The 12,564-nt window shown below is 46.5% G+C and overlaps 1 protein-coding gene across 1 annotated transcript; it reads right to left on the reverse strand.

Moving 5' to 3' along the window:
• Positions 1-2,855: 2,855 nt before the first annotated feature.
• SKIDA1 (SKI/DACH domain containing 1) lies at positions 2,856-8,350 on the reverse strand. Its single transcript, XM_056337732.1, is given in 2 exon segments — positions 2,856-6,014; positions 6,016-8,350. Coding segments are annotated over 2 exon segments (2,508 nt in total). The 5' UTR covers positions 6,706-8,350; the 3' UTR covers positions 2,856-4,196.
• Between the last annotated feature and the right edge of the window lie 4,214 nt (positions 8,351-12,564).

Below are 12,564 nucleotides of genomic sequence, written 5' to 3' on the forward strand. Positions count from 1 at the left end.
CAGAGCAGGCCGTGGCGCGGGCCAGCCAGCCCCGGCCGCCTGCAGCCCCGGCCCCGCGCAGCGGTGGCTCTCAGGCCCGCGCTTTCTTTAAGCGCGGTTGCAGGACTAAGTAGCAGGGGAATGGGGGGTGTCTGCAGGCACGACTTCAGCAAGGTAGATCCCTAATGCCTCCCTCCTTATTTTGCTAGCCAGGCCTTTTCCTTTTCAGGCGCTTGCCTTCCTTTTGTACTTCCAAGCTGACCAAATAGATCCCAGGATGCGCCATGACATACTCTTTCCAGCAATCCTCTTAACCATAAAAACCACAATTAACAAGGTTATCCGTGTTTCATGTTCTCTAACATACAGCATATGTAGAATACTTCCTTGCAGATTACTGCTGTGTGTCAAAAATGCCGCTTTTTTACCCTTTCCGACTCACACTCACATGTGTAAACAAACACAAACATGATAGCATTGCTCTCATTTCTGTAGAAACTTTAATTTATTGGCAACTAAATCTATTAAAGGAAAAAGGATCAGAGACCATGTAAAAAAAATCACCATGTGAATTGATTGAACAGCAAACTTCATACAACAGCTACCACTATTTTGCATTATTGCTAGTAGTGGCATTTTAAATAAACCAGTAAAGAGATTATCCCACTGTAGTCAAGTAAGTGTAAGTTATAGAACAATCACTTCTTAAAGTAAATTGTTGTAAACAGAAAGTTACATCTTTTAAGGCAATATACCTCGTTGCTGAAGGCATTACACGTGTTCCCTTTTTAATGCTCTAGAGAATTAAACATAGTCCAAAACTTTCTTTTGTCTTCCATCTGGCAGCAGAAATCTTCCCAGAAAATTTACCAGTGAACTGTACTTGTGGCAAATACCTATGGAGTATAGTCCATAAAGTATACACACTTCCCTTGATTGCTTTTTCCTCTAGAAAATTCTGTTGATTTTTGCGTACACCAGGAATTGGAAAATGGAGGCAATGCATTACTAATACATTTTAAGTTTTTTCTCCTGTAAACATTGCAGCAAAAATGGTAACCTGTCTCACTTGAAAAGCCTTTGTGTTTCCTCGTTATCAGGACTTACCTTTATGGGAGAAAATCGATTATTTTTACATAACTCAATGACATGACTTTATATGATTAAAGTATGAAATGATAATGACCTCTACTCGCAATAATAATTACAATGCCGTCAGAAACAGTTACCAAACTACCAGAATTGGAAAGAGTACCTTCCCCCATCCCCTCTTTTTTTTCTTCTTCCCCACAGTGAGTTACTGTACCTGGCTAATTTCTCCAACGGTAGTAAAAACACGAATGTCCTTGTTAGTGGCTTGCACTAAACTGAGGTGTACACGTGTGAAAATTATTTGGCTGTTTAACTTCTTGCCTTTTGATGTTGCCTGCATGGAGGGGAGCCCAGCACAGCCTGCTGGGCATGCCTGGTGGGTGCCAGTCCTGGGGTGCTCCCTGCCCCACTCCTGTCCCCAGGCCTGCAGCTCCCGGGCCGCTGGTGGGGCTGGGCGCCATATTTCACGTCCTCAACTCTGCAGAGCCTATTTGGTATAAATTTATGCTTATTCCTTCCCCTCCCCCCCTCCCAGGATTATTTCAGGAACCTGAAAAGGCACCTCTGTATTTTACAATTCCTGGCCACATCAGCATATCTCTAATTGGAAGTAAACAGGGTCAGGGGATGGAGTTACTTTGAAAGTGATACATTGTTTAATTGACAAGGCAAAATTTTAGGTTTCAAGTTTGCATATTGCACCTTTGTAGCTTTTGGGTTTGGCTTTTCTTTTCTCTCTTTTTTTTTTTTTTTTTTTTTTTTTTGGTCAAGAGAAGACCTTTGTCAAGCAGACAGGGCTTTCTAACAGAGCAGGGGGCTTTCCTGAGCAGTACATTTTGTACATATTTACAGTTCTCTGAAAATAAGGCTGTAATCTGTGCAGCTCTAAACATACGAATGTAAACATTCATCTCAGAACAACTTCAGTAAGCAGATTTTTCATGACCGTCGTAATTTCAGCGGAACGGTTAAGTATGCAATGCACCTTTTGCAATTGGCAGTTTAAAGTGATGTGTGTGCGTGTGTGTGTGCGTGTGCATGCGGGGGGAAGGGTAACTCCACTGAAAGGCAACTGTTTACTCTTTCTAAATATATTTGGCTGCAGGTATTCTTAGACTAAGACTTTTACAATGAGAGGAAAACTCCGGTGTGGATATAGTAAACAGTTGAAATCAGTTAGTGACTGCTTGGAATATTTAGAGACACGAGGGGTTGGGAGAGGGCATCACAAAAGGCAGGAATTAAAAAACTGAAACCCAGGCAGTGGATTGCCAGCAGAAATGTTGACTTTGAGTCACACAGTAAACATTACATTGTTGCTTTGTTTTCCTTTTTTGATTTACGATAAATTATTCTCCCGGGATTGATCGATGAGTGGAATCCTTAAAATTTAATTTGGGAATGATCTAGTATAAATAAAATGCTAATCCAAAGAAAGAAACCAGCAATTATTCATCCTAAACTCTGCTGATTCAGCAACTCAATTATAACTGCCTTTCTTAAGCTGCAAACTTTTCAGGCTGTTTTCAGAGTTGCTGTACCCGTCCTCCCCCCGCAAGAGAGACCTTCTCCCGTCCTCAGCTCTGCCTCCACCTCGGCCTCCAGCCTTTCTCTCCCCCCCCCCCCCCTTCCCTTTCTTTTCCAGGGGGTGGGGGGGAGGGAGGGAAACAGTTAACCTCTTGAAGCGTATTTCCTCCAAATAAAAACAGTGAACTTACAAACGGAGAGGAAACCACGGATAACTCTGCAATAATTCAAAGTGTATGGAATCAGGATTTTTTTTAAAACAGTGTTTTTAATTGAAAATAAAGCTAAAGCATGCTTTTCAACAGTGCAAATTTCCATAATTTTGATTTACTGCTTCCATCATCACAATATATTATACCAGCATGTCTTACCGAGGGCTAGACTCTAGAAGTCTGCCTGTTCGACTATTTCGATATTAAGTGCAAATATAGATAATTGCCTCTGATTGTCACGTGCAGTAAAAATGTTTCTGCTACATAGAGAGGATGGCATGGCAAAAAAAACCCACGACAACAAATGTAAAGAGATAAAGATAGAACCGGGAAGTGTAACACGGTTGAAACGCCTGAGTTTTGGTGCCAAAAAGCTATGAATAACATGGTCTTCTCATTTTGTGTATTCTTTCCACTTATGGCCTCTCATTTCACTTTCTGTGTTGTATTTACTGCTTTGCTATTTCCTCCAGCCAGCGTGAGGGGCTGGACCATAAATTGTACTGCTAGCCGGGCAAATATTTCAGTTGCTTTGCAAGTTTGTAAGGGGCATGTTCAGACCACAACTTAAGTATGACATTAGTGGGTAACAGTAACCTTATTTAAGACCTCTGGGTGAAACAAAAAGGCTTCCCAATTGCAAAGAGTGGCTGTTCAAGTAAAAAGACACCCTTCTACCAAAAATAGAATTCCACATTTATTTACTGGTTTCAGATGAGGCAGCTTTTCCCAGCGCTGGGGTCGCAGGCGGACCCCAGCCTTTCCAAACCAGAGAAAAAGAAGTTAAGTGCAACTGCTCTTCGAAAAAGACACCCCTGCACCCGAAAACAAAGCTCCCGAAAAGTAGGCTGCTGCCACATTGAATTATAGTGAACCCTTACTGTGCAACCATGTAACTTAACAAACTTTAACTGAATTAACAGTTAGACTTCCATTTTTGAAATCTAGTGCATAAATTTAATGGCTCATTCTAATATTTATTATTCAACCTTTTGACATTTATTTGCAGCAGTTGAATTGAGGTACTGGTGCATTATTAGCATTCAAACAGTAAAGTGTTCCAGCTCTACCATAATAACTGAGTTTAACTTGAGTCTTTAGCCTGAAGTACTCTGTGGAATGTAACCCCCCCCCCAAAAAAAAAAAAACCCACCAAAAAAACCCCAACCAAATGCAACAGGGAAAAAAAAACCAACAACCAAAACAAACCAAAAAATCACTGTTTGGTAAAGAAAATAGTAATCCGGTTTCTGTCTTCACAATGTGATAAAGCAGGATTCCAAAAGTGTGTATAGCATTAATGGGCTTGTACAAACCATCCTGCAGAGTTTAAAAAACGTAAGAAAGTTAAAGGTGGTTCAAGAAAATATTTTCCAAACTATTTTATTAATTAAATTTCCTGAATTTGTGGCTAGGTGGAAGAGGTATTGCAGAACCGCCCAGCTGCCATTTCCATACAGGATGGGCCTTGTGAGGTGGTTGGGAATCCTTAGTGGTGTTTAAGGAATAAGCTGGCAACAAATCCCCATCATTGCCAATAATTAGTGATGGTGGACAGGGAAAATTTGCCATGAAATTAAATGGCCTTTTCACTGCTGATGCTACATTGCTGGCTACCCTTTTGCGTCTATTGTTAACTGTAAAATCATCCAGTGTTCCTTCATGTGTCTCGATTTTACCTGTAGGACGTGGGCTTCGAGCTGATTTCAAATTTGGTTTGACTGGAGGAGTCTGCAGTACAGGTCGCTTTCCCAAAACCAGTGTCCTGTAATTTTTTCTCACCCTTGCTCCAAATTTATACTCCCCATCCTCAGGTTTTGGAGTACCTAAAGTGCATGAGAGGACCTGACTCTGAGTCAGCGGGTTTAAGGAAGTGGTTTCTTTCTCAGTGCATGCAGAATCTTCCTTGGCTGTTAATAAAGCGTCCTGGTTATTACTCTCAGTCACACCGTAAAACTCATCCTTAGTATCATTGCACTCACACTTTAGCTTATGTGTTGTAAGATCAGGCTCATACTCGTCGTTCGCACTGCTGTCCTCTATTTTGATTTTAATGCTGTGCAGGAATGGCAATGCCTTATTGCCTGTATCAGTGCACTGGAGCTCAGCTGCTGCTGCTGCCCCTGGAGAAGCAGCATCCTCTTCAGGATCAGTTTGTAAAGAGGGCAAATCCGTGGCAAATTCAATACAATGAGGGATTTTGGAATCTTTCTCTGAATTTGCTGCCGCTGATGAAGAATCATTATTTAAGAACCTAGCAGCTATTGTATTGTTATCTGCACGGTGTGTAGTAGTTGCTTGAAGGCATTTCCTTGCCTCTCTGAGTATTCTTTGTTGTGGAAATGCATTGTTTGTCTTTGGGCTAGGTGAAGAGGCCCCCTTTGCAACACAGTTAATTGTTAGGTCAGTACTCTTGGCATTATTGGAAAATTCAGAGTGTGGGAATGTGATCTCGGATACCCTGTCATCTCTTATCTCCGCGAAGCAGCTCCCCAGGCCGCCGGAGCAGCGCAGCGCCGGGGCGGTGGGAGCCCAGCCGGGGCGGCCCCACTCCTCCGGCAGCTCCGGCTTGACTCCGCCGGGAGCGCCGCGGAGGGCGGGCGGCCCGCCGGGCTCCGCCGGGGCCGCGGCCGGGGCCGGGGCCGGGGGGCGGGGGGCGGCGGCGGCCGCCAGATGGTACAAGAAGTTGGCGTGGACCACGCCGGGCGGGCTGCAGAAGCTGGTGCGCCTGAAGCGGATGCTCTGCACCGAGACCTGGCTGGAGACCGAGCTGGAGTCGGAGTCCGAGGTGCTGTCCTCCTCCTCCTCCTCCTCCTCTTCCTCCTCCTCTTCCTCCTCCTCCTCCTCCGAGCTGACCTCGCTGGAGTCCGAGGCGCCGCTGCCCTCCTCGTCCTCCTCCTCCTCCTCGTCCTCCTCCTCCTCCGAGCTGCCCTCGCTGGAGCTGGAGAGGCTGGAGCCGCAGTCCGAGTCGTGGGCGGCGCGGCCGGAGCAGCAGCTGGACTCCGAGTCGCTGCTGCCGCTCTCGGGGAAGGCGGGCGGCGGCGGCCCGAAGCCGCGGGGCAGCGGCAGCCGCGGGGCGCCGCGGGGCCGGCAGGGCCTCGGCGCGGCCAGGGGCCGGCGGGCGCCGCCGGGGGGGCCCAGCGCGACGGCGGCGGCGGCCGCCCCGTGGCGGCGGCGGCGGCAGCGGGCGGGCGGGGGCGGGGGGGCCGGCAGCCGGGAGCCGCGGCCGGGCTGCGGCGGCGGGCGGGGGGCGGGCGGCGGGCGGGCGGCGGGCGCGGAGGGACGCGCAGTTGCCCGCCGCCGGCGCCGTTTCATAGTTTACGGGGGGTTTGCAAGGCGCCCGAGCGATTTCTGGGTAGCTGTGGCCAGTGTATTTACTAAAAATGTGAGGTAGATGAGAGGCCGGTAGCAAGGCTGTGTCCCCCGGACGCAGGGCTTTCCTCCGGACGGGCAGCAGGGGCCGAGGAGAGTCATTCAATCCCAGCCAAAGTTTGTTCTCCTTCCAGAAGCCGGAGAAGGGGTCGGTGGGTGCGAGCTCCGGCCGGAGGTCGGTGGGTGACAGCGCCCGGCTGATTTTCCTCCGTTTCGTCTTAAGAACCCGTTCGGTTTTGCAGGATGTGTACAGGGCTTCCACGTCCTCTCTGGAGATCAGGGTGCATTTGGCGGCGTGGAAAGCGATGGAGTTGATGGCTTTGAGTTTTCTCAACTCCTCCAGGTCGCAGTGATGCTTTTTTACTTTTAAATGATCCATTCGCTTGTGCACGGTAGTTCGCGGGATGTTTTTGAGTAGGTCTGTAAAAACCTGGGAGAGTGCAAACATTTGCTTTCCTTTAATGATGAGGTAGCCGAGCCTCACGCCATCCACCTCTTCAAAACCCGACTTCAGGTCTCCCATTTCGTGAATTAAATTATTCCCAGCATTTGCAGAGAGAGAGAGAGAGATGAGGAAAAAAAAAGGGGGGAAAAAAAAAGAAAAAAGAAAAAGCCACACACACACAATCCTCAGCCAGATGCTGTATTTGTCTCAAGGCATCCTGCTAATAAAATATAACAAAGGCTGTTATTCCTGGTGAATGAAGTGCCAAACTTTAGACAAAATTAAAAAAATAAATTAAAAAAATACCGTGAGGCTACAATCAATATATAATCTTAAAAAACAGGTTTGCCAAAGTGTTTCTCTAAGTTGCTGCTGAAGATCAGTACCTGTTCCCTTTCATTCCCTGCTTTTCCATTGGAAACTATGATAATGGAATGTGAAGGGAGGAAGAGAAAAGAAATGCAGCTGCTATTCCCGCCGCTGCTTTAGCTACAAATAAAATGACAGAGTGAAGTGAGCTCGTCCGGAGACACCTTCATCAATTAATTCCCCTAAAGCCAACGCTGATTGGACACTCCTGACAGGTGATGCAATAAAAATTGATATTCCACCCCTTCCCCCAAAAAATCTCCCACTAATTAGCATACCCTTATACTGCCACCTCCCCTCCCAAAGTAAATAATACAGTTAGTATATAAATCTTTCTATTAAACAATCCGAGCTCAAACACACTCAGACCTCTCAGACTTCCTGGTCGCTAGCTTCCGAGGAAGGATTTGTATGCTTTTTTCCCTATCGTTACGTGTATTTTTAGCCTGTTTTGGACAAACGTTGCTCTTTTGTGCATGCTGTGAATTTAAAGGACATAAGTCTGATCGTAGCGATGGAAAATCCTTCGGTAACGTAGCCGCTTTAAACTAGCATTTTATTCTGCATTGTGTGGAAAATGAAGCTTAGCGAAAACGTGCAGAACAGCCTGCTATTTCCCTTTCTGAGGCTCCAAAGTTAAATGCTCGGTTGTTAACGAGAGGGAATACTTACATTTTCGAGTTTCTCTTGATTTTCCTCTTCTGCTTAATTAGCTTTTTACAGCCGGGGACTAAGGTTATTTTGCTGCCTGAATATCACGGGTTCCTGCACCGTGATACTGTACCACTTTTAACTGAAATTCTGTCTGTAATATTGCGGGAGGGGGGGAGGAGGACGTGAGCTCACGTCAGACCCATAACAAAGCATAGATAAGCCAGAAATGTATACACTTTTCACGATTAACCATGCTGGATCACGAGCTGGAATGTCCTATAGTCCCAGAGCCCACGTCAGGATTCCTGCGTGCTGATTGCTTCCAGCAGAGAAAGGAGAATCTAAAATATCCAAGGTGCTTCCAAGAGCCTTTACGTAATAACAAAAAAGTGCTGGCACACACAATGTACGATATTGCAAGGGGCTAGGATGCTTCTAGCTCGCAGTTCGCATATTCCGCTTGGGGTAGTCCTGCCGCAGCTTTTTGATGTTCCATTTATAGCAGCCCCTTAAAATCAATTGGAAGAAGCAGGACGAAGGTTTAACCTCTTCTTAGGAACGTTAAATTATTCGAACGTCAGGAACGAGGATTTCGCAAATGTTGCGATAGCTGCATGCCTCTCCCTTGTCACGTTAAAGTGATGCTTGCGGTTCGCACGTTAGGCGTTGCAAAAAAAAAAAAAAAAAAAAAAATCACCAATCTCTGCCGTGCATCCAGTGTTCCGCTGGATACAAACACGAGCACTTTTATGTATCACTGCACCTCCAGAATTAGACATATCCGCCAAATTAACGAGACATCTCATATTTCTGGGACTTAGCAAAAAATTGACGGAGAAAAAAAAAAATCTTCAATCCCAAACGTCAATATCCACTCCGCGTATTGGCAATATGGTGCGTGGAGTTCGTGTTATCCCGTCAGGTACAGCTAAAGTCAAGCGCATAATCGCTCTGTAAAAACGCGGTTTTGCATGGCAAGGCGAAATGCAGGCGAGCCCTCGATTTTGCAGGAATTCTAGAGAGAAGTGGGAATTTGGAGAAGTGCATCCGGGAATGGAGGAAGTCTGTTCAAGGGAGCCTCTAACTCGGAGGGCTGAGATTTGAAAAGTCAGCCCTGGACTCTACTGTTGCTCTCAGCGCAGATGCAATCGCCGCTGTTCAACTTAATCCATGTGTACGCGGACGGCGATGCCTACTTCTCCCCTTTGAAACCCGGGGATAGTATTCCCATCCGAGAAAGCAGAGCTACAGCACGTTACATTTTGTCCCTCGAATTAGAAAAGGATCATTGAGTGGATCTCGTGATATTTCAGCCTTTAAACGTAACCGAGAGCAGCAGTGAACAATGCCTCGGCTCAGCTCAGACCATCCGCGGAGTTCGCCTTCCCTCGCCTCGCATCTGGATCCCCAGCCTCGCCCGTGCGAGAGGCACCCTCGCCTATGCTGAAGCTGAAAGCAAAGTTTCGAGAGAAAACAGCTGCTGGCGCTAAAAAGAAATCATCGCAGTCTTTCTAGCGCTAGAGACAATAAGGTCGTTTAAAAATTCCTCCTGAGGTACTTATATGCCGCCAACACCCCCCACCCCCTCCCCACTGCTCTCCTCCCCCTGCTTTAAGGTTAAGGCTACGGAGTCAACAGCAAAGGCAGAGTAAACTCCGAGAAAGCTGCTCAGAAGACGCCACCAACGCGCCCGATGGGCTGAAAAGTCCTTTATTCGCCAGGTGGCCCGGCGGGGCCGCGCTCCCGTGCGAGCCCACGCGTGCGCTGGCGCGCGGGGAGCCACGGGCACCCGCCCCCACGCGCTGCCGCGGGCAGCCCGGCCCTGCGGCTCGGCAGCTGCCTCCCCAAAGCGGCATTTTCGGTGGCTCCGCGCCGGCGCTGCCGAACGCCCCAGAGTAGTGACGGCCCCTCGGCAGAGCCCGGTTTGTCGAAAGGTGCAGCCATGAGCACCGGGGTCGAGGCAGAGCCCGGTGTCGACGGGGAGAACCCCCGCAGCAGCCTGCGCATCCCCGCGCGTACTTACACGCACTTTCGGCTGCGTATCTTTCTCCGCATCTCACGCGGAGACGTCTGTTTCGCTACTTCTCCACCGTTTGTTTTGGGGGGTTTTGCGTGCCCTTTCCCTTGGCCATCAGCACACGGTGTGTATCCGGGGTCGTCTTCGAGCAGGGCTGGGGGGAGATCCTGATAAAGAGCCGGCGGAGGCCCCTTGCACACGCACACGTACATTAAAGGCAGGGGACTTGAAAATGGATTTGCACGCACACAGGGGATTGCGATCAATAGCCACCAACATTTACGGCTTAGATTGTTAATGTGAAAGCTGGTCAAAAGAATGAAAATGAAAAATTAAAGGTCTCTGGTATCAATGACGTGAAAAGTTATGTGATAATTTACTTACTGGGAGCCAGGGTGTGTGCCCGCGTGTTCATGTGTCTGTGTGTACGTCGTGCATGTGTGTGCAGACCCAGATGTATATGTGGCCATCTCTCAAAAGCAAGGGAGTTTCTTTGTTAATTTTGTGGACTGTGTCACCCTCGCTGGTGATCAAAGATGAACATGATTAAAGGGATGGAGGTTCGTCTCACATTTCTTAAGATAAGGACGGCCAGAGATGCCCGGTTTTGCCAAATACATACACATGCAACTACAGAGAGTTGTGTGTATAGGCGCACACACACACAGAGACTATTAATCAAATGTGCTCCTTTTCACGTTGAGTAGCGTGCAATCTGCAATCCACACTCTATAGTCAGTAGTATTTCAGTCTTGAAGCTGTCTGGTCGAAGGATAAACCTCATTAGAAAAGAAAAAGCAAAATAATATTCATAATACCTCGCTGTGGACCTATTCCCATTTATTGGAAATCATACAGTTTCATTTTTGTAAACTTGTGCTGAAATATATATGCTCGCGGGGAAGTGCTTAACCACGCCGTTCCAGAAAGAAGATGTGTGTAACATTTAAAATACTCCTTTTACGTGATGTTTTGATTTATTTTCATAGTATGATTATGTTTAAATGCCAGTGCAATTCAGCCTGACCTCTTCCTTCTGCAATGAAGTAATGCACACACCATTTACAGTCTTTTAAACGTTTCGTTGGGAAATGCAGCAGTGATGTCCACCACCAGTTGTACTAATGGCAAGAATTCTTTTGAAAATCTTCGGGAAAACCTAGGAGGTCATGTGCATTTTCACACTAGGATTGCCACATTATTGGAGTATTATTATTATTTATTATTATTTGTTAAGTACTGGACCATGTCTTCAGGTATTGACAAGCATTAAATAAAGCTTTGCTTTCATGACGCTGGGCAGAAATATATATTTCAAATGAGAACTTGTTTTCCAATGCTATACCTTATTTTTAGATATTGCTGGGCATATTTTGCTCAAGGAGGACACAGATAGAAAGCAGCTAGAGGCTATCACAAAGAGTCCAGTAACGTAAATATAATAGGGTCAAAGAACAGTATAATAGGATCCTTCTGCTATTTAAAAGTCAGCTAAATGTGACTGTAATACCTAAAATTTGCCGTAAATTCTAGTACGACAACAAATCAGAATGTATAACTAAATCTTCTAAAACTGTAGGACAAAGAAATGCCAACCACAGGTCTAAAAAAAAAAAAATCATAATCTGGCTAACACTCTTATGCCTAGGAGTTTCAGGGTTGGTTTTTTCCTTCCTCCCCCCCGCCCCTCTCCCTCCACACACCCCCCCCACCCCCCGTAAACAAAGCAGCAATGCAGAGTTCTGCTTAAATGCTTTTTAAGTCGTGTTTTTTGCCGTGGGGGCTAGGGTGTCACTTGCACTCTAGAATTCTGTGCAATTTATAATCACCACGAGCTAAGACTATTTCTTGAGTTTGATACCCCTGGTAGTTTTAAAATACTTTTTAGCAGGACTTTCTGGACACATACTACATGCCATGTTGTTTACTGACCCATAATCAAAATGCAGTGACCTTCTACCCTTTTTTTGCCCCTTGACCCATGCTGAATTCAATGCAGCCTTTATAAATTTGCAAATCCTTGGACGTAAAGGGGATTTGGTGAGTCTTTGTTCTGAAAGGATCCTAAAAGTTTGCATTTTTAATTAGACAAAGGTAAAGCAACAAACATTGGGAAATCAGATCCTCTCCTGCACATAGGTGATCTCTCTTAATTTCTGTACTGGGGAACACATCTTAAAAAACACACCCTGCAAACTGAAAAGCAGTTGCAAACGTAGGAGAGCAGGAGGTTATGAATTGCACCAAATTAGCAATGTGGTGCAAATCACTTTCATGACGTAAGGGATGGCCAGGCCACAATCTTCCGGCGCTCCTCATCCCCAAGGACCGTGTGGATTCTGGTGACCCGGGGAGAGCCAGCGATTTGATCTGGAGCTACAGGCGCATTCCCTTATCTCCTTTGCTATCAGTCAGTTTAAAGGACACCGTAATTATGATGGTGATAAAACAATGCCCGCTTATGTGTGCTGAATAAATAAAGAATGTTTACAGCCCCAGAATGTTTCAATTCCAATTAAACGCTGTCAAAGAAAAGCCACCCCCCCTCCTTCTTTCCTCCTTCCTTCCTTTGCTCCTTCCCTCCCTCCCTCTCCCCCCACGACTCCCTATTTACCTTGTTGGTTGTAATATGGCCCTATGAAACAAACCGGCCTTCCAGTTTGCTATTAAGGCCACATCGGGAGGAGGGGGAGGAGGAGGGGAGGGGGATGACAACACGCACTCTTGGCCCCACAATTACTTGGGTCGCTTGCATCCTCTTTATTTTTATATATTTTTTAATTTGTTTGTTTTTCAATTGGCAAAGGCGTGATGATGCAGGGGGGAAAGGCACTTAAGCATCCTGCTCCAACCACTGTCCCAGGGAGTTGGGCTGAATTAATCTGGTGGCCCTGGTC

The sequence above is a fragment of the Falco biarmicus genome, chromosome 4 (genome assembly GCF_023638135.1).
Source record: "Falco biarmicus isolate bFalBia1 chromosome 4, bFalBia1.pri, whole genome shotgun sequence".
Lineage (NCBI taxonomy): Eukaryota > Metazoa > Chordata > Aves > Falconiformes > Falconidae > Falco > Falco biarmicus.